We start from the raw sequence: 25,879 nt of genomic DNA on the forward strand, positions 1-25,879 counted from the left end.
CAGTGTTTCTCAACCTGCAGGTTGGGACCCCTTTTCACAGGAGTTGTCTAAGACCACTGGAAAACAGATATTTACAGTATAATTCATAACAGTATCAAAATTACAGTTATGAAGTAGCAACAAAAATAATGATATGGTTGGGAGTCACCACAACATGAGAATTGCATTAAAGGGTCACAAATTAGGAAAGTTGAAAACCACTGCTCTAGCGCTATATGGTGTCCATAGAAATTCCATTAGATAGCCGATTCTTTAGCCAGTCCTTTATCAAGAATCTATTATTATAGACTTAGGACAGCCAAAGGCCTGCACCAGAATCATAGGTTATTCATGGAGACTTGCTGTGTAGGGTATGCACTACTGCTTGCATCTAATCCTATAAAGGTGTCTGCCACTATATATCTATATTTATTCCCTCCAACTTCGAAATGGCTTGTCTTTGAAACTGTGTCATGCTGTGTAACTTTGGCTGCCAACATTTGGCTGTCTCAACATTCTAGGTGCTGATCCCTGAGCATGTCCAACAATCCTAGTTGAGGTTGGTTAGGAAGGGAGATTTCTGCTTTTAAGTGGTGAAGAATGAAGCATTGATACCTCTGAGAGGCTGAATACAGCCCCATGGTAGCATGTGTCAGCCTTCTCCAAGCAGCTTCTACCTTCCCTAGGGGAAATCTTCCTGTAACAGCAAGTATTTGGGGAAAATGCAGTCCTACCACACCCTGGCTCACCCTTCTCCCTGACTGTTATGTCCCTACACACCTTCATGCTGTTTGCAGCTTGTAACACTTGCAAAATCCTTTGGGGGCCTAATATTCCTGGAAACAATCACCAGTCCCTGTTTACTGGGGTGCATACCCATTTCCTTAATAAACCTTACTTTATTTGAGCCTCTTCAGTTCTGTCTCTGAGAAATGGGCACCAGCTGCTATTGGTGACTGGATGACTGTGGTCATTAACCACGGACAGGGACTGTTATTTCGTGGTATTACTTTGAATTACAGGAAAAACCAAGGAAGAAACAGATTTCTTAACATACAAACTTTTATTAAACAAACCTGGACTCAATAGTTTTACTTTATAAATTAGACAGCAGAAAAAATTTTCCTGGGGCAAATATATAGAAAGATATAGATAGATATATACACAAATCACAGTGATTTTTTAGTTGTGCAGCAGGATTAGAATGTAAGAAAAAAAACAAGGCTTTTTCATTCTGAGTGATAACTTCAGGTGAGCCAGCAGGTGCTCAGCAGTGGGGACATGCCTGCACGGTGCATGTGACACCTGTTACATCAGGAGGTCAAGTGGTGTGTACCCACAGTGTGAGAAGAACTGAGGTTGCTGAGGAGCGTTTTGAGTCTGGTCCTGTGAGGACTGGAAGGGCCAGGGAGGCTCCTGCTCACTTCCCCTAAATCACACAAGTAATGATGTCTACTACATAACCAACTAGAGCACCCCCCTCTTACTGCCCCAGGAAATGACAGTGTGTGGTTGGATGCAAGGCTGTTAGATTCGCAAGGCAGATTTGATGGGAAAAAGAAACCATAGGGCACACGGACACACACACACACACAGCTTTGATGGGAACAAGAAATGGTAGGGCACACACACACACACACACACACACACACACACACACTGATGAGGGGGGAACCAAACCATGCAAAAATCTTGACTTTGCATCATAATTTTCAGGTGGTTTGCATTGTGTGTGAGAAACAAGAATGAGGTGTCAGGCTTTCATCAATGCTCCCTATGGAACTTCATTAAAAACAGCAGCAACAACAAAACACAAAAAACCCAGGAAATCCACATGCCACAAAATCTACAGCCAGGAGTGATAGACACCGTTCCCCAGTTTTTCACTCCAACGTGGAGACACACAAAATGCTGAATCTTGGCTAGGGTTCACTGAACAGCACAGTGGTGATTGATATGTTTTGGTCCAATGTTGAGATATTTGCACAGCCTGAGGGTCATGTGAACAGTATTTAGCCATCGCATCACATTTTACAGTGTTACACAAAACAGCTAGTGAGGTGAGACAGCTTATCTTATCTCTACTAAACACTAAAAAAAGAAAAATCAGTCTTGGTTGGAGAGCATAGGGATTTGTTTTTAAATTAGTATTGGTTACTGATTATTTCATCTTTTGTACTCGGTTTGAATCAAACCACCACCTGAGGAATTTGTAATTTATTAACTGTCCCATGGGTTTATGAGAAGGTGCTGGGTGCATAGTTCCCTCATCCCTTTTCCTGGTTGTTTTTGCCCCATCACCCCTTCCTAATTTTTATTTTCATGTTAACTATGTGGACTGCAGAGGACCCAGGTTGGGTTCCCAGCATGCACAGGGCAACACACATCTACCTGTATGTCCAGCTGTAGGGTCTCTGGAGTGCTTTGCTGGCCCTCGTGTGTGCTATAGTCACATGCACACACAATAAAAAAACATTAAAATAAAAATTATTATTCCTATGCACTACTTGATGTCACTACAATGACATCACATGGTATGATTTACAGCTCAATTAATGTTATTTAATTTGATTTTTAGGATCAGGGGTCAGATTGCTAAGTATATTGGGAGCACACAGTGGGTAGATGTGGGTATTTGTGATCTCATATGTGTTTAGAATTAAGGCAATGTTTTCTATGCTAATTTTACATTATTTCCTATGTAATATCAAATGCTGAGAGTACCTATGTTGGTCAGCGTGATTATAATCCAGAATTCTATCTCCTGTGTATGTTTGTTCATGGTACATAACCCAGTTATTTTGCATATTAGAAACTGGGAAAGCTCAATGAAAATATAGCTCCCGGCCCAGAACCTGAATTTTTACAGATGGACAGGGCTGGAACAACAACAGGACTGAGTTTGATGGGAAGAAAACGTCATTTACAACAGAGGAGGGATTTGAGGGGTGGATCCTTGAAGTTCCCTTTTGGGAATGTAGATAAATTTGTATTATCATAAAAAGGCAAACTTTGCACCCAGGTTGCCATGTGGCTAATGCAGTATGCAGAGTTCTGGCTTAACTTTAAGAGGGGATATTTTACTGGAGACATCAAACTGGAAGATTGGGGAAAGCCACTTGTTTGTGCCATATTTTTGAATAAGGGATCTGCGGAGCATGTGGCTTCCCGATGTCTGAGTTTATAGTGACCAGAGAGGAACAAAATAAACAAACAGTGTCTAAACAACACACACAAATGACTGTAAAATGCATAGAAAAGCATTTTAAAAATGCATACATCGAACCCTTTTTTTGCCTGTAGAGTAGCAGATTTTTCAGAAAGCGTTGAAAATAAACAAGTCACAGGCATGTCAAAGTACCAAAAGTCCAGTTTTGCACAATTTCTGTGCATATACACAGTGACAGCTATAATCAAATAGATCAAATTCAAACTTACAAAATTCATTAGAGAAACAACACCACCACCTAAATTCACAGCAACAACACAAGACTCACGAAGAAGGAAAACATCTACAGTTTAACAGATTTTGCAAACTTCCCACCAGGTGGGTTTCCAGTTGTCGAAATGAAGCCGGGTCCTGAGGGCAATGATCTCGTTAACCTCGAAGGGATCCTTCTAGTGTTTCAGCAAACAACCACAACAAACAACAAAAACGGTTCTGGTCCTCAGTGCTGCATGGAATTCTTCATGCTCCTAGTGAAGAAAAAAGGAAAAGGCAGGGTGGGGGGGGGTGGGCATGTTAAGTGATTGGTAACCTTTTCACTGCCAATTGACTTGTCAATCATTGTAAGAAACCCCACACACTGGCTAACTCACCATCCTTCGTTGCATGGAGTATATATTTTCCTCATGGTAAGTTCAAGGCTGTCCTCAGCTACATGACAACCTACCTTAAAATTCAGAAAAAGCAAAAAGTTTCACCTTGCAGAAATGGGTTCCCATCCTCAGAAACTTTTGAAATTTTCCAGTTCTTTGTCGGATACAGGAGGGGTCTTCTTGTCCCAGTCACTCTCTGGATAAGTCTCAAAATTGGAGGTGTCACCATCACCCGATAACTTGGGCACAATGGGTGGCTAAGTGTCACATAGAATAAATAAATAAGCAACACATTAGACACAAATGTGAGGAAGTTGGACACTTGTTGATTGACAGTAATGTTTACATGGCTCATGGGGAAAGGTGACACCAGGCAGCTCAGTGCCTGTCTCTCAGAATGTCAATTTTACAAGGAGGGGCTGAAGGCACACTTGTATTGCAGTTGCCAAGGTGTACATAAATACAAGACATACATACATGTAAATAATTACTAAATAAACCTCTGGTAAATTAATTTGCAAGACTGAGACACAGCAGGAGCTTTCTGGGTGGTTAGGATAGGATATGGAGGGGTTCATTTAGTTCAAGGGTGTATGATATTCCCACCTTCAGTTTCCTCTGTGGCACAGACTCCCAATCCACACCCCGGAACCACCGGTGCCGCTTGATGTCGTCTACCCCGTTCTTGAGAATAAACATATATACTCAGTAAAAAGCATTTGAAAAACATCTTGTGTGTATTAAGAGTGGTTTTCCTGCCGTTCTGGTCCCACCACTGCGCCAACCCCAAATAACACACAGAGACGCTGTATTAGATTATTAGATATAAAGCTGTTAGCCTGTTACTAGCATTTCTTATTGGATAGCTCTGTCTTAAATATTAACCCATTTCTATTAATCTAAGTATTTCCATGTGCTCTTATCTTACCGGAGAAAGAGCCTGGTGTACTACCCTGTTGGTCCTACATCTTGAAACTTCTCCCTACTTCTTCCTCTCTCCTCCTAGTCTCCTAGTCTCATCTATCTTGTTTTCCAATTGGCCAACAGTGCTTTATTCATAAACCAATACGAGAAACATATTTACAGAATGACATCTCCCATCAGTGTGTGTATAGCATGTGTAAAATCTCTCTCCAATAAAGCAGTTGAAAAAAAAATAAGTGTCAAGGTGTGGTGACACATGCCTTTAATTCCAGCATTCTAGTGATGGAGGCAAGTGGATGTCTGTAAGTTTGAGGACAGCCTGGTCTACATAGAGAGTTCCAGGACTGTCAGACTACATGGTGAGACTCTGTCTCCAAAAAAAAAAAAAAAGAACAAATAAATTAAAACTCTAAAAAAATAAAGAATAATAAGTCAACGTGAGTAGCAGTGTACACTTGTTATCCCTGCTCTGAGAGGTAATAGGTGGGTGAGTCACATGTTCAAGGTTATTCTCAGCTACACAGTGACTTTGATTCCAGCCTGGGCTACATGAAAACAGCAAAACATGAGCAATAGAGATGGCTGCTTTTGCAAAGGATCCAGGTTAAGTTTGCAGCACCCACATGGTAGCAGACAACTTATAATTGCAGCTGCAGAGAACCCAGTATTCTCTGCTTACGTTGGCAGGTAATGCACCTGTGTAGTATGTACACATAATTAATAAAAATAAATAAACCACAAAAATAACTTGAACATTGTCTGGGACCCTCTGAGTAGATGGTGTTACCATCAGTGTGCAAACTGGAATGCTCTGGCATGACTCACTTTCATGCTGCCCAGGCGCCGGGTCCTGTCCACCACCAGCAGCTTCTTGATGAGGTCCCTGCACAGCCAGAGCAGACTCCACTTAGATCTGGCAAATGCCAGAATCAACATAGGCACAAACCCTACCTGCGCCCCTATACAGTATGTCCATGGAGAAAGCATTTGCAGGGATCAGCTTGCACCCTGGGCTCCCATGTCTAACAATGAGCTAACCCCTGACCTCTGGCTTTTGCGTTCTACATGCAGGGCTACAGACATGTGTACCATTTACATGGTAAGGGATGGAGCCCAGGCTTGGGGGCATGCCAACAGAGCCACCAACACTCTACCCACTGAGCCACAGGCACTCTACCCACTGAGTCACCCATACTCTGACCACTGAGGTACAAGTACTCTATGCAATACTCAATTCCTAAGTACTCTACTGAGATTCTGTATCTCTACCAATTGAGGTATAAGCGCTCTCCCCACTGAACAACAAGCACCTAGCCAACTCTGACACAAGCACTCTCCCTACCAAGCTATAAGCACTCTATGCACCAAGTGACAAAATTCTACCAACTGAGTATAAGCATTCTAACCCAGCCAACTCAGCCAACTCTGTAACAAGCACTCCACCCACTGAGCTACAGGCCCTCCATCCAGTGAATTTTGCCTGTAACCTTTCACCACTGATCGATCTATCCCAGCATCATTTCCTCCTGGGTAACTGACAAGGCTACCGTGCAGGCCCACAGCTGTGTTCCATTACACAGTCCTGTATAGGGTGACTGAGTTTGCAGGCTGAGCACACCTGCTCAATGAAGTCCCAAATACCAGCCACTCTCCTGTGTCTTTATCATGGATAAAAAACAAGAGAATGCAAAGGACAGGGTAGTCATTTGTGGTAAATTGAAGATTTGGAGAAATTAAGGCAGGGTGAAGATGGGATGTCTTGCGTGTGTGCGCGCTTGCGCATGCGTGCAGGTGTGCTCAAATATCCTGCAATCCACAGCACCTATGATAATATCTGACAAAGACTTTAGTTAGGTGGAATGGGTGCTTGTAACTCAGTGGGCAGAGTGCTTGTTGCTCAGTTGCTCAGGTGCTTACATAGTGGGTACAGTGCTCATCCAGCCCTGGGTTCCATCTGCTGCACTGCACACCCTGGATATGGTGGCACAAGTCTGTCACCCTGCATTTGGGAGGCTAGAAAAGGAGTATCAGAAATTCTGGGGTATGTAGGGCCCTTCTTCCCAATTAACTAAATAAATAAACAATTGGAGATCAAGGCTCATTCTTGTTAGAAAATGCTCACATCTGATCACATTCACATCAAGGAAAGTCAAAGGCGTTTATATGCTTTTAATCCTTCTTTCCCCTTTCCACTAATTTTGCCATAATCCTCATTAAATGAATGGTCAGCCTGAATACTGGCACTTTTTTAAGCAACTTGTCCACCTCTAAACATCTTGCATGCAAGAATTCTTTAGGATGTGTGCAATTTCAGTTAGACAAAAAAAAAAAAAAAAAAAAAGAAGAAAAATTATCACTTATAGAGCCACAGAGTTTCATCCTTCTAGCTTAATAAATATATAGGCCAATCTCAGCAAAATATACCATAGATGTGTATGGAATTGTCAAAAATTAATAAAACATTGTATTTACACATTGAAATGATCATGAAGGAAAGCCTGGAAGCCCAGCATCTCCTTCAAAGTCTTACCTGCAATAAACTAACTTCCTCCCACTAAGCCCCTCTTTTCTTAGTGGTTCAAAAAAAGTTAAAAAATGTAAACAAGTTACAAAGTTAATAGGACTGGCTTGGTGGTGCACAGGTTTCATCTCAGAACTCAGGGAGCCAATATCTCTGTGTTCAAGGCTAGGCTCATCTACATAGCAAGTTCCAGGACATCTAGGGCTACAAAGTGGGACCCTCTCTCAATCTGTAAACTAATAACTAATAAATTAAATGGATGGATGGATGGACAGAATGATCACTTACGCAATTGGTTCCAAATCTGATTTAATTTCAACTCCTTCTATCACAAGAGGACAGAGATATAGAACTGGCCTTCCAAATATTACATTTCAGTAAAATGAGAATAAGTAAAAGGTTTTCCCTTCCATGTGGAAAAAGTGACTGATATGAATCAAGAGTGTTTGTCAGGAGTTTGTGCTTGCTGTGTTATTTCACAAAATGTTGAAAATAAACATAGGGATAGGGCAGGAAACTGCAAGTGCACTTACTTAGAGGTGAAATCCAAATGTTTGGGGAAATCTATTTTGCAGGCAAGGATTTTCTGGTAAATCCCAAAAGGGTTGTCATCGAAAAATGGGGGAAACCTGTCACAGAGAGAAGAATTTTTAGCATTATTAAATACAGAATTATGTCTACTCTGTGCCAATTACAATTTTTGCTTAATGAACGCAAAAAAATTGTGTCAGATGAACCTACTGATTGACAACTGGTCTCAGGAGGACAGGGAGGGCAGGGAGAGGGTCCTGATGTCTCCCAATGAGCCTCTGTTGATGGCTTCCTCCCCAGCCAGGGGTGGAACTGACAGTTATAAACCTTCAAGAGGTGGGGCTCAGTGGAAGGAAGTTAGTTAGGTTATTGGAGATGTGCCCTTCAAAAAGACACTGGGACCCCAGGCTCTTCTTCACAGTCGCTTCATCATGAAAACAATAATTTTCTATTGATTCCACAGCATTCCCTTGTGCGTACTCACACACACACACACACACCTTATAAATTATATTATAAATTTCGTGCATATAAATGTGGTTTTATATGTATAAATTTCAAAGAAAGTATATTTCATGGATTGTTTACACACACAATATGCACAAAATTTCCAGAACTCATGTCTGGGACATCATTTGCATATAGGGTCTTTGCCTAGAGAATGAGTAACAGATCTTGACATGAGTCCATCCTGGGTAAGGATGACCCTAAGAATAATAACAGTAACCTCAAGACAGACAGAAGGGATACAAAACCACAGGTGAAGCCATATGGAGATGAGATTGATGGGGCCACAAAAGCCAAGAATATTTGGAGCCTCCAGGAGCTGGAAGAGTGGATAGACGGGTGGATGTGTTAATGGGTAGATGGATGATTTGGAAGATGGATGGGTGGTGGGTGGATGGACAGATGGATGAATGGATGTGTAGGTGGATGGATGGATGGGTATGTGGATGGTGAGTGGGTAATGGGTGGATGGATGGGAGTGGGAATGGATGGGTGAATGGGTGTATGGATGGGTGGCTGGATTGATAGTTGGACAGGTAGGTGTCTGGATAGGTGACCAGATGGATGGTTTGGTGGGTAGATGTATGAATAGATGGATGGATGGATTTGTGGGTGGGTGGATGGATGGATGGTTGGGTAGATGGATGCTCCCTCTTGGCAAATCTCATAGTATTTTAGTAAAATCCTCCTGCAAGCTATTTTACTATTTGGTTTGATCCACAAAGGATGAACTTTCCATCTCGGCACTAGGGGAAAAAAAAAAAAAAAAAAAAAAAAAAAAACCAAAACACGGGGCTGGAATAACTGTCATTTCCCAAGCAGAAGCCAGTGACTCTTTAGGTCTACACAGGTGAACACTGCCATGGTATTGGCCTCCAATTGCCCCAGCTATACCTACCTGTGGGCATCTCACTTTCTATGTTTACACAATTTTCTCAGGTGTATACTAGACTTGACAGATACCAGTAACCCTCCGGAATGACTAACCTTACTGTCAACTGGGAGACAGAAATAGAGCCCATCTCTCCCATGTCCTATGCACTGCTAAGAAAGGGAATTTAGGGTAAAAATCATAACACAATCTTGCCTTCCTTGCCTACTCTTCCATCACTAACTAAGCTATTTGGCTGGTATCATTTGTTCACTGTGGGTACTATTCAGGCTTATGTGTCATCCCACAAAAAAGATGAATGTTACACATAAGGAATTATGGATGTCTATGAAAATTTAAATTCTTGTTTAAGAAAAATAAATACTTGGTCACCCTCCAAATTTTGATAGTGGGGTATGTGAGTGTTTCCATGTGCCAACTGTTAGGAGGGTCACTCACCCAGACAGCATCTCGAATATAAGGATGCCTAGTGCCCACCAATCCACGGCCCTCCCATGGCCTTTGCTCTGAATGACTTCTGGGGCGAGGTATTCTGGTGTCCCACAGAGGGTCCACGTCCTGTGGGGATGACAGAAGTAAGGAACCCATGAAGTTTGGAAGGTGCTGTAACATACAGTTGATGAAGACCCTGTCCCAAGTATGGACACTGTGCAGAAAACTGACATATGGCAAAATAGGTTGAACATTCCTAACGGAAAGAAACCAAAATGCTCCCAAATCTAAAACTTTCTGAGCACCAACTCAAGTGACAAATGTAAGATTTCATGATAAAGTATTTGAGTCACAAGCCATATTCACTGTGGGAAGATCGATTTTCTAGGCATGGGGAAGCTGTGCTGTGAGCTTTAACTGTCAACTGACACAACCCAGAATCCCCTGGGAAGGGTCTCAGTAAAGGATTTCCCATTAGTCTGGCCTGTGGGCCTAAGTACATGAACCTGTTCCATAAAGCTTTGGAAATCCAAACTTTGGGCATTCACTATAGCTCAGCTAGTAAAGTTGCACAACCCTAAAATTTATCCACATAGGAGGTAGAAGGAGAGAACAGAGAGCAAAAGGCTATCCTGTTATTCCCACACATGCACCTTGGCAGATATGTGCCCAAACACTCAGCATACACACAATAATTATGATGATGATGATGATGATGACTTCTGAATCTAAGCTCTTTTCTTTGTTTGTAACCTTGGATGGCCTCAAACTTGCCCACCCCTGGGATTGTCATGGACCATCACACCCAGCTGCTCCATGTATGTTGATTACTAACCCTGCACTGACATGTTCTTCACTGAAATGTCTTCCTTACAAGCATTAACATATGTAATTTAGTTAATGGACTCATGCTCATTTTCTTACCTCTGACAGTACTGTACTCACATGAACATGCACACAGATACATATAATTAAAAAGAAAAAAACTGAATGTAGTAAAGAATACTAGGAAAAGAGAGAGTGGGAGATGGCTAAATCAATATGCAGTATTAATCATCTTTAACATTAGTGATAGGGTCTGGAAATGTGCTCAGTTGATAGAGCATATGCCTGGCATGCAGTAGGCTCTGGGTTTAATTTCCATCATGGCAAACAAAAGACATGGAGGTGGAGGCAGGAGGATCAGAACTTCAGAGGTTTTGTCCATTTTGAGACAGCATTTCTCTGTGTAACAGCCCTGACTGTCCTGGAACTTGTTGTGTAGGCCAGGCTAGCCTCAAACTCACAAGAGATCCACCACCTGCCTCTGCTGTTTGAGTGTTGGGATCAAAGTTGTGTGTAACAATGCCTGGCTTTAATTTATATTTAAAAATAGCCAATTGCCGTGGCAAACAGCTGCTGACATCTGCAAACTGCACAGCATATAAAATAAGAAAAATAGATAGTTTCTTTCTTCAAAAGTTCAACTAAAAATAAATTCAGCCATACAAGATTTAATAAGATGAGAATGTGCTGGAGATGGGACCATGGTAAAGTTGATAGAGTGCTGGCCTAGCATGCTTGAAACACTGAGGAGATGCTCAATGGGTCAAAGCACTTCTGTCAAGCCTGACAACCTGAGTTCAATTCTTAGGACTCACATGGAGGCAAGAGGGCACTGACTCTTGCAAGCTGTCCTTTGACCTCTACACCATGGCACCACCCCATGCAATATAGATAAATGTAATAAATCATTTTTCAAAAGTGGGCTTGAGCAATGGTTCAGTGAGTAAGTATTTGTGGGAACCTGAGTTTAATTCCTACCATCCACATTGTGGTGGCATAACCACCTGTGACTCCAGTTCCAGGGGACCTGCACAAGTCACAGCACAAGGACTTTCTAAAAAGGACTCTAGTGGCTCAGGAAGGTTGACAGAGGTGAGGATACAAAGCTAAAAGCCTCTGTGCAGTAAACCAGATAGAGCAGGGAACAGATTGGGAGAAAAGTTCTGCAAGTGGAATGTACAAAAAGGACTCAGTTCCAGAAGCTGTAAACAAGTAATCCAGACCTGGTGAGAGGGATGGTGCAGTTCAACTCAGACACTTGCAGGGATGGAAGTATAGGTCAGTGAGTAGACTGCCTACAGCTTCATGGGTGGGGCGCGTGGAGCTTAATGGGTAGAGCTCTTGCCTAGCAGGCACAGAGCCCACATTCTATCCCCAGCATAAACAAGGTGTAGATATGCTGACCTGTCATCTGAGCACTCAGGAAGTCAAGGCAGGAGGATCAGGAGTTCAAGGTCATCCTCAGCTGCCTGCTGAGTGCCAGGCCAGTCTGTGTAACATGAAAAATAAATGACCCAGAGACAGATATTGGGGTTCAAACTTCAAGCTGAAGTTCAGAAAGGCAAAGCAGCCAGCCACTAGCTCTTACCACTACCTTAGGCTGAATGGGCTAGTCTTGCTGCCTGTCCTCAGTGTGGCTGGAGAATGAATGCTCTATATAGAGACCTTGCTCCTGTCTTACATACATCTACATACATCTGAGTCCTAGGATTAAAGGTGTCAGCTATAATTCTCTTTAGAACTAGATCAATCTTGTGTAGATTGGGGTGTCCTTGAACTTGGAGATCTCATGAGTCCTGGGATTAAAGGTGTATGCTTTGTTTGTATTGCTTGTGGCTGACTTTGCTTTCTGAATCCTCAGGCAAGTTTCAATAAATCATTCATAATAGGTCATTACAAGTCTGGGCTGCACACATCCCCCTGTGCCTCCTACTCCTCCACAATGAAATCAAGTGACCACAGCTTTCATTGCTGGCGGTAAAGGTTTCCACCGCCATCTTTGATAACCTGGGCAGAAACAACAAAGACTTTCATTTTAACAATGTCGTTGTTTAACAGATAAAGACTCATGGCCAGAAAAAGATAAAGATTTACAGTAAAGACAGACTCACATTAAGGTGCCTATTCATCTTAAATACAGATAGACTCGTGTATGCTTCTGGACCCACTAACTCAGATTTTGAGCCTTGTAGCATAACTTAGAACAAGATCAGGGTCCATAGCACACGGTAGCCCACAATGCCACAGGTAACTGTACCAGAGACAGCTCTACTTACCTGACTTAAAGCTGAGTCTGTGTCTGCCTCAGGCTGAAGGCTTGCATGCCTTAGTAGGAATTTTTTTTTACAGCCTTGAACCTGACTTGTTTCTACAGCCTTGAACCTCTCTGCATACAATTATTTTTGCAAAATACCTCAATGGCTGCCTGGTTGGTCAAGGGTACTTAGTACACTCTGCTAGTACTGGGGCCACAGAGAATCTGTCTCCTATACAGAGATACCCTGCTGAGGCTGGAAAGTACATGATTCCCTCAATGTGAAGCCTTCCCTCCACTCCCCCTCCCCCGGCTATGGGTTAACAGGAATATGACACCATCTTCTTCATTGTCTGCAAAGAGTTCCCTAGTGATGAGCAAAGGAACCTAAGGAAAGAATTCTATAAATATAACACACTAAGATGGAGGCTAGAGAGGTGGCTCAATCTTAAGAGTGCTGGCTGCTCTTGCAGATAACCTGGGTTTAGTACCCAGCACCCATGTGACATCCACCGGTAACTCCAGTTCTAGGGGATTCAATGCCGTCTTATGGCCTCTGTGAGTAACACACACACACACACACACACACTACACATAGACATAAAATAAATACACCCTGAGGCAAAAAGTACATTAAATATTGAACTGCCATTGGGCGGTGGCAGAACATGCCTTTAATCCTAACACTTAGGAGGCACAGGCAGGCAGATATCTCTGAGCTCAAGGCCAGGCTGGTCTAGAAAGTAAGTTCCAGGACAGGCAGAAACACTGTCTCAAAAAAAAAAAAACACACACAATAAAACAAAATGAAAAACTGAAAATGTGAGCCAGCTATATTATCCCTGAACATTTTTGTGTATATAAAACACATACATATAAATATATATACACAATTTTATATAAATATATAAATTGTATAATTATACATGCAATATAGAGATGCATTTAAATATATACATATTTGCATATATATACATATTTGTGCATGCACAAATGACTTCAAGTATGAAGTCATTCACACACGAACAGTTATCACAATTTTCCAGAAAATTCAAACACTTTGATGACAGAATGATTTTTCTTCTTTGCTTACAACCTGAAGGGGTACCTACCTCTCCCAAGGTTGTACAGATGTGGACTGTTCCATACAGACTCAGGCATTTTAATGTTAGGTATCCAGCAGGTAGTGCTGTTTGGGAACACTGGACAAGCCTTAGGAAAGGCAGACCCCCACTGAAGGAAGTGGGTCACCAGGGGTGGGCTCAAAGTTTGATAACCCAGCCTTATTTCCTTTTTACTCTTCCTGTATGGAGCTGCAATGTGAGCAGCTGCCCATTACACATGCTCCCATTGGCAAACAATCCCATGTGGAACCAGGTAGGAACCAACTAACAAAAACCTGTTCTTCCTTAACCTGCTTTTTTTTAGGAGTGTTTTACGACATCAATAGGAAAAGAAATGAGATACCCATTTGACAGATGGAAAGATGGGTGCATCACACCAGAGCCTACCATGCATCTTCTGCCCCTCTGTCCACCCATCTAAATCGAACCTTCAATTTTCAATTAATCTCTGATGACCCCATGATTGTCCCCACTTACCTATCCACCAGCTTCTTGGAGAAGCCAAAGTCAGTGAGTTTGATGTGCCCTTCCCGATCTAGAAGGATGTTTTCAGGCTTCAGGTCCCTGTAGACAATCTCCTTGGCGTGCAGGTACTCAATGGCACACACAATCTCTGTGGAGTAGAAGATTCCAGCAACGGAGGAGAAGCGGCCACGGTTCCTCAGGTAGCTGAACAGCTCACCACCAGGCACGAACTCCATCAGCATGTATAGGAAGCGGTTGTCATGGCCAGTCCAGAACCTACGAGAAACAACAGAGTGCATGATGGGGGGTGTGCTTAGATATGGATGCAGATGGATGTTGGTGATTGACAGACTGATGGCAAGACATGTATATAGACTGTGGATATACAGAGGTAGATGTTCCCATTAATATACTGGTATACTCAGACACTAACAGGTACATATATGCATATATCAAAATATAAATACAGATATCAAGATAAATATCAAGATAAATAAACAAATAGGTGCAAACATATGCATGTACCCTGGTTAGCTTTAATGTCAATTGATGGCCCAGAGTCACTTGGGAAAGGCCTTCATGGAGAATTTCCTGGCTTATGGGCATGTCTGCAAAGAGGGTCTTCTTTCAGTTGACTGATGGATAAAGACCATGGCCACTGTGGGTGACACCATTCCCTAGCTGGGGGAATATGTGCAGTTAGTTTTAACACAGCCTGGAGTCACCTAGGTAGAGTTTCAGTAAGACAATTCCTACACCAGAATGGTCTATAGGTGTCTGCACGGAGTGTTCTGTTTGATTATTGACATACAAGGACCTGCCCACTGTAGATAAGGCTTCTTGTGCTAAATGAAAGCTTTCTGCTTCTGGTTCCTGTTCTGACTTCCCTCCAAGATGGGGGGAGAGTGACAGAGAAGTGAAACCCCAGTTAACTCTTAGCTACTCTCAGTCCCTTTGGGTTAGTTACTGTTTTATCAAAACAAAAGAATCAAAGTTGGGCAGTAACTAATAAGGATGTCTAAGATGTCTGATGTCAGCTCACCTAAATGGTAAGGTTGTGCTTAGATGGACTGTGGTTGTAAGTAGATGTTAAGATGTCACAGGATGCTATGTGAGAAAAACTGAGGGTAAAGTTTTCAGGGATAGTATGTGCGAAATTGTTGTCCTAGGTGGGACCTTCACTAACATCTTGACATCTTGACCTTAACCAAAACCATGTACATATCCATCCATCCATCCATCCATCCATCCATCCATCCATCCATCTTCTATCCACCAATCATCTATTATCTAGCTATTTAACCTATACACCCAAACATCCATCACTGTCTCACATCTATCCTCCATCTACCTATCTATTAATCCATCTATCTGTCAACCATCTATCATGGTTTTAATCCACAAGGTTTTAATCCACAAACATCATTGCTTTCCAGGGGCACACAGCAACATCTTTCTCTTCTCTCTCTCTCTCTGTATGTGGGGTGTGTGTGTGTGTGCGCACACGCGCGTGTACAAGAGTACAGCAGAAAAAGAGGCCAGCAGGGGCATTAAATCTCCCAGAACTGGAATTACAGGTGACTGTGTGCTGCAAGGTGAGTGTTGGGAACTGAACTGGGTCCTCTGCAAAAGGAGCAGTTGCTCTTAATCTCCAAGCCCTCTCTTCAACTTGACACTCTAACTCTATGTTATTCTAATGAATTTTGACTGTAGTATCATGTTCTGACAGGATAGAAAACGCTAGAATAGCATGGATATTGTGTGGTGGTGTTTCAATGATGCCATGCTGGGTAATTTATTCTCTCCAGGGCTTACTGGATAGACTATCATACTGGCTGAGTCGAAGGCAAGCAGCAGACCTTGTCTTAAACTTTTAGTATGAACTAAGTAATGACAGCAGGTGCTATCCTCTGATCTCTGCATGTATGTGCATGTATGGACCTTAACAGATTATAATACACACACACACACACACACACACACACACACACACACACACAGAGAGAGAGAGAGAGAGAGAGAATATTATATATGTGTGTATATTTCTAAAATGCAAAAAAGGATTTAACACTGATAAAAATCACCAGTTGAGTTTTATATGAAAATTATGAACGAATAATTTGGTTATTTTGTCACCTTGATTAAGTGCTGTAACAAAAGACCCAGGTTTTGACTTTTACAGGGCATCAACCTTGAAGAGACTAATGTTAGCATCATGGGGCCTATTCAGGTCACACAAAAAGGAGGTGTTATAAAAACTCATGGGTTGGGCCTGGAGGGATATATCAGTGGTTAAGAGCACTTGCTGCTCCTGTGGAGGATGTGAGTTACAATCCCAGCGCCTGGTTAGGTAGTACAACAGTTCCAGGAGGATATAGAACCATTTTCTGGACTCTATTAGTGGGTACTATTTTGGTGTTAAAAGTCACACACAATTAAAAATAAATCAGGACAAAAACTGGGTATCATCTCTTATTTCACATCACTGAGCTACAAACACTCTATTAGGTAAGGGCAAGCACTCTTTCCACTGAGCTACAAGCACTCAATCAATGTGGCTACAAGCACTCTACTCACTGAGCTACAAAAGCACTCTTCAGAGAATAATGTTGGGGAAGTGGAGAACTAAGAAAGAAGGAGCCAAGGACTCACAGCTTGACGAGGAAGGGATGGTTGATTTCCTTGAGGACTGCTTTCTCATTCTGCACATGCTGTTCCTGCTTCAGGCGGATGACATCCGGGATGCTCATAATCTTCAAGGCATAGTACCGCCTGCCTGTCTTCTCCTTCACCAAGTTCACGCGGCCAAAGGTTCCGGTGCCTGAGGAAGGCAATGCAGCCAGTCAAGTCTCCCCTGAATCAGGAAAGGCATTCGTATCTGAGGAATGGACACGATGTCCACATAGGGCTTTAAAGCTGGACACAGGGAGAGAAACTGAGGACTTTATGATTATGTTTTCATATACAACTGTCAATCAAGCAGCCAGGGAAAAGGCTCTGAGGGTAAATGGCCTGCCTTGCAAACCTGACAACCTGAGTTCCAATCTAGGAATTCATGTAAGGTGGGGTACAGGGTGGTTTAAACCCACTCAACAACTTTCTTGTGATATCCACAGGATGCTATAGCATGCAAATACACATACATGTAGTAATAATAATGACTAAAACTTAAAAAATATAATTGCTTGCTATATGCATTGGAGATTGGATTTCAAATTGGTCACAATTTAAACACTTCCATGAGAAGAACCCAGATACTAGAGTCAGTGATATCTGGTGGGGTATTCCCCCCCACCCCCCCCAGACAGGGTTTCTTTGTTTAGCCTTGTCTGTCCTGGAACTAGCTCTGTAGATGAGGCTGGCCTCAAACTCTCAGAGATCACCTGTCTCTGCTGGGATTAAAGGCTTGTGCTACCACCACTGGGGATGGTGGAGTAATTCTGGGCTCAGAGGTTAAGAGCACTGGCTGTTCTTCCAGAAGTTCTGAGTTCGATTCCCAGCAACCACATGGTGGCTCACAACCATCTGTAATGAGATGTGGTGCCCTCTTCTGGCCTGCAGGTATAAGTACAGACAGAACACTGTATACATTATAAATAAATCTTTAAAAAAATATGTACTCAGAAAAAGCAAACCTTGCTGGACAGTAGTGGCACACACCTTTAATCCCAGCACTCAGGAGGCAGAAGCAGGCAAATTTCTGTGAGTTCAAGGCCAGCAGCGTGGTCTACAGAGTGGGTTATAGGACAGCCAGGATAGTTACAGAGACAAACCCTGTCTCAACCCCCTTCCCAAAAAGAATAAAGAAAAAGAGAGAGAGAGAGAGAGAGAGAGAGAGAACAAAAAGAAAACTCATAAAACCCCAGTCTTCTTCCACCATTGAAAACATGCAGGATGTTCCCTAGCGCAAGCTAGAACTAGGCATAGGATCAAGAAGGACACACCCTCAACTAGACAGTGGGCGGAATAGCCCAATGACCATGAAACCACATTCCTTCAGCACTGAAGTGCTGTTAAAGGAGCAAAAGGCATGCTTTGTCATGGCCAGCCTCAAAAGTACGTTTTTACTTCTTCTATCTTAACTTACAATAAATTAATTGGGATATAAAACAGGTCTCTGTAGCTTTGTTATTTAGAAAAGGTGCCGATTAATCAAGAGACACCTGTCACAGAGCACACAGGATTGGAGGAGGCACACAGAGTCACAAGTGTCCCTGAGTGGAAGCCAGGACTGTCCCAGAGTGGCTCAGATGGTTAAAAAGTGTGTGGGAGTTTTTATAGACATTTCAGTGAGGATTGGGGTAATCATGCTGAAAATGCTCTTAAGATAATTTCATCAGGGCCTGCCTCAGGCTACCCCTGAATATGGGATTCTTTGAAGTGGGAAATCCCACCCTGAATGTGGGCATCACCACTCCTTTGCTGGGGTCCTGGATTAAATAAAAAAGGAGAAAGAGAGCTGAGCCCTAGCAGTCATTTCTGCTGCTGACTATCATACTGTCTCCATGATGGACTGAGCCAGAATAATCCCCTCCTCCTTTAAATTTTGATTATCAAGCATTTTGTTATGGCAATGAGAAAAGCAAGTGCTGTGACATCAGAACCCTCGTCTGTGCTTGTGCTTGGTGCGTGGCACATCAGTTTTGTGTCTCACGTACACCGCGTGAGCACAGCCTAAAAGATGTGTAGACCACAGGATGGCTTCTGCATCAGATGGCTGCGGCCTGTTTCCTTCACATTTGTGTCTGTGGCTTGTGGGTGCAGAAGCAGCTGATGGTGTGGGATTACACAGAGCAGGGGAGCTACAGAGACAAAGCCAAGCCTGAGAAACCTAACACCGTGGAAAAACACAGTACAGCAGAGCGCCAACTGCCAGAACAAAGACAAGCAGAAAGTACCAGAAACTCCTAGGGCAAGGTGATATTTAATGTCAAGTGGGAGAAACATAGCTCATCATGGGTATGTCATTGAAGCTGACACTAGGACCCCAGTCTTCCCCTCTCTGTGTTTCCTGGCCACTATGTAGTAAGCACCTCTGCTGTATCACATGCTCCCATGATGCACTGTATCACCACAGGTTCAAAGCAATGGAGCCATGGACAGACACCTTTGAGACCAGGCGCTAACAGAAATCTTTATAATTTTTTTATGCCAGGGGTTTTGTCACAGCAATGGAAAGCTAGCTAATAGACATTCCACACCAATTATCAAAGTCTGTAGAAAGAACTGTGTTGTCATTGGGCCCAAGCATAAGTTGTCTGTCCTTATACCACCTACGACCTCCATCCCCAATCCCTTGGTTGTGAGCCACCAACACATCCACAATCACCCAAATGCATATTGTATCTGTCCAGACAACTAAATGCCCCAGCCCTTATGTGATGCAAAATCAGTCTTCAGTGCTTAAGCTCGAGACATTCATATCAGTCATTCTAGTACAGTCCCTTGACCTGTAAAGTGACACCCAGGTCATGGGGTCAGCAAGGTAACAAACATCACCAATCAAATTAATTGTACACAATTTTATAGCCCTTACAGACTCTGAGGTTGCCTTCTGTGCCACATGGATAAGTGGCCTCCCAAATTTCAAAAAATGACTATCTCAGAGTAGGAAGATAATGTCCACATACTACTCACAGTCTACAAATGGTATTAAGTGCCCCATCAATGGATAACTGGAACCTTCCAAAAGTAATTTTCTGTATGTCTGGCATGGAGGTTATGAATTTTTATGTGGGTAACAAGGCTCTTGGGGGAGCAGACACAGATGTTACATGGAAGTGACCCAGATGTCCAGAACTAGGTCTCAGTAACAAATGGGGCACAAGTAGGGACAATCCTATCATATTGGAAAATGTCAATTTTTGTCCCAGGTCAATGTAGCACCTGATGTGTTTAAAGAGGTGGGTGGGAAGGGATGGGGGTGCAGCTTATGCCTGGCAAAAGTGAGTCTGTTGGCTGTATCCCCAGAACCTAGCACAGCAACAAGAGCAATAATACTAATAATGACAATGATAATAATAATGCAATAATAATACTAATAGTTTTCTTATGGACTAGGTGTGTAATTCAGTGGAGTGCTTGCCTAGAATGCACAAGGTCCTAGGTTCCATCCCCCACAAGTAATAATAAAAAAATTTCCCTACATTCCATCCCCAACCACACAAAGGAAAATATAAGTACAAGAGTGCATTGAAAGCACAACCTGGAATGTTCCTACAGGTGCCAAGTGTCAGGTAAGCCAATGTGTTATTAGCATTGATGGCCGCCCACAGGAAGACACAATACACTAAGTTACAAGCACTCTACCCAGAGTCACAAGCACTGTATCAACGGAGTTACACCCTCAACCTCAGGGGGAAAATCTTTTTAAAGTAAAGGAAGTGTGATGGCCTGATGGTTATTTCAGATAGGAAATAAAACTGAAAGTAAAATATTTACTGTAGCACACATGAAGCCCAGGGCTCAGTACCCATCTTTGCATAAGCTCAGCCTGGTGAGGTAGGCTTTATTCCTAGCACTTCTGTGGTAGAAACAGAAAGATCAATAATAGTTTGAGGACAGCCTGGACTACACAGTGAGTTCCAGGAAAGCCTGAGCTACACACAGGGGGAAACCCAGGAATGAAAAGGGAAGGAGGGAGGAGACTTAAGAGGGAGAAGGTGGGGATGCTCTTAGTGTAAATGAGGCTCTATATTCAATGCCCAGCACTTCAAAACTAAAATGCAAATCTGAGTGAATACAGAGAAAGCCTCAGGATGTATAAGTCCTCAAGAGAATGAAGGTGTTGTCCTTAGAGTGTGATTAGACTCAGACTAGAGTACCCAGGCTCTAGAGTAGATGGAAAAAGCACTGGCCTGTGTGACTGGTGCTATGACAAGTTCCTGCCTTCCTCCTTCTGGGTGGTGCCCCAAATCTGGCCCTAGCTCTAGAGAAAAATCATATTGAAACTCACTCCAGAGCCACCATCACAATGATTCAGGGGCTGAGGAGATGAACAGACACACAGTCTGAGTATGAGGAAGACAGGACAGACACCTGATGTCCTAAGAGAGTGTTCAGGAAAAAAAAATGTCAGGAAAAGAAACCTGAAAGAATAAATCAAGGCAGTGGATGCCAATGGGTGGGATTCTAGCTTGTGCATTTAGGTTATTTTAGATGGAGTAGGGTGGGTGTAATACAAGATGGTGAAGGTAGGTTCAGTTAAGATAGTTCAGGGTAGGTGGCTTTCAAGAAGATGCATATAGGTTCAAGTCAAAATGGCCCAGAGTAGGTGGGATTTAAGATGGCACAAGGTGGGGTTCAAGATGGTACATACAGGGTCAAGCCAAAATGGCACAGGCTAGGGGACACGTAGGATGATGCAGGATGGGTGAGACTTAAGATAGCACAGGGTGGGTGAGGATCAAGATGATGGCACATAGGTTCTAGGCAAAATGGCGCGCGCGGGAGGGGGGGGGCTAGGACTTAAGATGGCACAGATTGGGTAGGTTCACCTGTTGTCCTCCTGCGAAGGACAGGAGAGCGAGGTGCAGGGCATCAGCCCTGCCACCCTGAGGCCCTAGGGAGGACCTTTCCTATTCAGTTCACCTCCTGGTTGCTCCCAATGCCCAGTGGCCATTTCCTTCTATCCCATGATCCTTCACTTAATCGGGGTAGATGCTTGGTTCTGACAATGAGCCCTGCACCCACAAACCACAAGGAATTAGAAGGTGGCTCTCAGGGTGGTGGTGATGAGGTGAGGGGCCTTGTGCACAGCATTCCCACATTTAGGAACTTTGCAAAGAGAACAGCCCAGTGCTGGATGGGTGAACAGTTACTTTCCAGTGTATGATGGTGATGGGATTGCTCTAGAAGGGGCCAGAGGCTTTTGAGGTACAATGTGGATAAGGGTATATTTACATACCCATGAATGGTATGCAAATCTCACACCTTACTCCTTTAGTGCTAACCAGGCATGTAGCAGTGAAGGTGGAGCTTGTAGAGGGGCTGATGTCATGGAGGCAGGAACATAATGCACTTGCTCATTGCATCCACAGGCATGAATGCTGGTGCCTAGCAGTACTGATTGATTGGTGACTGATTTTTTTTTGACTGAATCATTTTCTTTCCTTTTTAAGCACTCTGAGTCCCCACCTATGCTCGGGCATCTCCTGCCTCAATGTAACAACCGTAAGTTTCTCCTAGATGGTTTTAGATTCAGATTATCATCATTATGGTCTACCAGGTGGAACCCTCTCTCCATGGGACCCTCAGCAATTCCTCTCTAGTGCTATCCTGTGGCAACTTGACAGACATCCAGTCAAGTCACCCTACATCTAAGGACGAGACACACGGATAAATCCAGGGAAACAAGACTGCAGGAGAGGTCTGGCCAAGCAGAGGGGTCCTGTTCAGCAAATTTCCATCTGAGATCCACTGAGCTGCAAGCATGCTATTACTTATTGAGTTGCAATCACTATGTCCATTGAGCTATATGCAATCTACCCACTGAGTCACAATCACCCACTTAGCTATAATACTCTACCCACTGAATGGACGCACTGTATCACCTGAGCTACAAGTACTCTATCCACTGAGCTATACTCTGTTCACTGAGTCACATGAACTGTATCTGTAGAACCACAAACTGTCTTCCCACGGGGCTTAAAGCACTATTCCAACTAAGCTACAGGCACTGTACCTACTGAGTCACATCTTCAGCCTGGAATGTTCATTACTTGAGTTTCCAAACAAATGGAGAAGTGAGTTTCAGGTAGGAGGCAATACCATTAATATTTCCTGAAGAATGCAGAGTAGAGTGTGTTCTGGGGACTGACAGGGGATACAGGGCTGCCTGGTGAGCTCTAAAGTACTTCCCGAGCATGGCAGGGGTGGGGTGGGGTGGGTATTGGTTCCCTGCAGTACTTATAGGCATCAACATTCCAGGCCAGCCTGTTTTACACATCAGGTACCAGGATAGGCAGGGATACACACTCGAGCACTGTCTCAAATGCACCCCAAAACTCCATGTTTGTCATAGACATGGTCTAGATTTATGTGAGGATTCAGTGAGAAGAATGCATATAAAATGAAAGGATTGTGGGGGAGAGGGGAGGCAGACCTCTGCACCCAGGTCCTTCTAGAAGGATTAGAGGGAACAGGCTCACAGTAAAGAAAGGTTGTAGGATTCAGGACATGACATGACTTAGGGAGGCTCCCAAGATGCTCAATGTGGTCCATGCTCTGGAAGCAGTGGGCCAGAAAGAGGGCTCAGTAGGTGAAGGGGCTTGCTGCCAAACCCAAGAATTTGAGGTCAATACCTTGGACCCACTTGGTGGAAGACAGAACACCAGACATGGAAAAGTTAATCCCTGACCCCCACACATGTACTGCCCCCCAATTTGTGCACTGTAAATAAGTGAATTTAAAAATTAACTCAAGACTCAGGTGTGGTGGCGCAAGAATTTAATCTTAACACTTGGAAGGCAGAGTCAGGAGGATCTTTAGGAGTTCAAAGCTAGCCTGGTCTACAGAGTGAGTTCCAGGACAACCAGGGCTATGTAGACAGTCTATGTCTCCAAAAACTTAAGAAACAAAAGGGTGAAGAACCAGCTGAGACACTGAATGCCTTTGAGTCCCTATGGTCCCACCACTGGAAAAGCTAAGACAGGGGGATTGCCTGGAGTCTCTAGTCAGCTTGAATTTATGCAGTGATAATGTGTCAAAAATAAGGGTGAGGCTCAGTTCCTAGCATCTTATAACCAATCTGCGGTGGAGGAGGACTGCAATGTCAGCATTTAGGAAGGATTGGTAGGGGAATGGGTACTTTACACAGTGACAGGAAGGCCAGCCAAGGCTACATCATCATCAGTAAACAACATTCAACCGGCCTCCGTTTCCCTCAAATATCAGTCATAAACCGGGATGCTGCAAGTGTCAGTTTCCAAATGGGAACCTGGATGGAACTCAGGTCGCAAGCTCCTTTACCCATCAAGCCATCTCACCGCCTCGCTGAAAAGGTGTTAATCTTCTCTCAGCCCTGGCCCTGAACCCCGACTTGACTTCCTTCCAGCACCGGGATGCACTCTACAATCTCTGCCTGCAGAGGATGCCAGTCCCTCCCTCCCTCTGTCCCTCCTCCAGGAACAGTTTCCTAAAAAATCAACACACTGGGCGCAACTGTCCTAGCGACCGAGGTCTCAGACGCTCCGTACTCCCGGGGGGTTAGATTGAGAAGTCGCGCGACCCCAGCCCTCTTGGAGCATCCCAGGCTGTGAGGGAATCCACTGGCTTCCCCAGTAACCTGCGGGGGGTCACGGGATACCAAGTTTGGAGTCACTAAAGAAAAACCGAGATCCGTGCGCACAGGAGATGCGGGGAACACATTGTCATACCGGTCCCTGAAGGGTCCCCCAGAGGCGGAGGTCACGCAGCCCTGCGAGCCCCACCAGGGGTCCATACTCCGGAGGCTGGATTATATCCCGCAGCATCCCGGGTCTGAGCCGGTGCGCAAGCGCCTGGAAGGCCGGGCGTGGTGTCCCCGGGGTGACTGGCACCCTAGCAGGGAGCCACCGAGTCCCTAAGGTGAAGTCACCTCACCCTCCTTAAAGCTTTGTGACGTGGGGCCGCCCCGTTTCCGGAGACCGTGTACTGAATGTGAGGGAGATAAAAGCCCCAGGGTCTCAGGGGACCCTTGCGTGACCGCCTATACGCGAGTTCTCACTCACCCACAGTGGCCACGGTGTCCCAGTCTTCCATCGAGTGTCCAGCTTTGTGTGGGAACGACGTCCTGAACGGAGGTTCCCCAGCTGGCGCCAAGACCTTGGCATCCCCGGGTTCGTCTCGGGCCGCAATATCCTTTTCTGTCGCCATAGCCCCCGCGGTCGGCTCCATGGGGCGGGGGACGCACAGTGCAACCGCGGTGCAACAGCAGCCTCGGCATCAGCAGAGGCCTCGCACGCGCGTCTTGGCTTCCACGGCCGTACGGACAATGGAAGCGAGCGCGGCGTGGCTCACAGCGACGGGAAGGTCTTTCAGAAGCGGCCCGGGGGTTCCGCGGACGCGCTTAGGGTCCGCAGGACCGGCGCCAACGGCAACGCTCTTCATTCCCGGCGGAAGCCGGCTGGGCGGGGACCAGTCTACGCCAGCGGGGGTTGGGAGGGGGCGGGACGACGCGATTGGGGAGACGCCTTCGCCGCGCTCCGCCCTCTCGCCTACCCCGGCCTGGGAGGAGCCTGGTCTCAGCCCCGCCCTGCCTGTTACTTACTGGCGGACCCCACGGGGCGCACCTGCGCCAAAGTAAAAGAGATCGAGGGGGCTGCTCCGGGGACATGGGGATATCGGCTAACATCCCTCCCCTTCGGCAGGAAGCAAGAAAGAAGAGGCGCAGGAACTTCCTGCTGCCACCAGTGGATGTTTCTGGCAGAACCCTACCGGTGGACAGGTGGTGGCACCAGGTGGGGCATGGCTTCCAGGAGAGTTTCCCGAGGCTCGGGGGATCGAACTTACAACGTTGTCTGGCGAGTGCTACAAGCGCCCCGAAGCCCTGGGGCTCTGTCTCCCAAAAACCCATGTTCACTATTGACCCGCGGCACCTGCTGGTCCTGAGCCGGAGGACTCTTGGG

At 44.6% G+C, this 25,879-nt stretch overlaps 1 protein-coding gene across 1 annotated transcript; it reads right to left on the reverse strand.

Annotated features, from left to right (window-relative positions):
• Positions 1-1,023: 1,023 nt before the first annotated feature.
• Prkx (protein kinase cAMP-dependent X-linked catalytic subunit) lies at positions 1,024-25,163 on the reverse strand. The gene is made up of 9 exons (XM_051179295.1): positions 24,983-25,163; positions 16,926-17,094; positions 14,286-14,549; positions 9,612-9,731; positions 7,777-7,872; positions 5,548-5,605; positions 4,405-4,482; positions 3,904-4,055; positions 1,024-3,675 (listed from the first exon to the last, which is right to left on the reverse strand). The coding sequence occupies exons 1-8, from the start codon at positions 25,146-25,148 to the stop codon at positions 3,927-3,929; spliced, it is 1,080 nt and encodes a 359-aa protein (XP_051035252.1). The 5' UTR covers positions 25,149-25,163; the 3' UTR covers positions 1,024-3,675; positions 3,904-3,926.
• Between the last annotated feature and the right edge of the window lie 716 nt (positions 25,164-25,879).

This window comes from Phodopus roborovskii, unplaced genomic scaffold (genome assembly GCF_943737965.1).
Source record: "Phodopus roborovskii unplaced genomic scaffold, PHOROB, whole genome shotgun sequence".
Classification (NCBI taxonomy): Eukaryota; Metazoa; Chordata; class Mammalia; order Rodentia; family Cricetidae; genus Phodopus; species Phodopus roborovskii.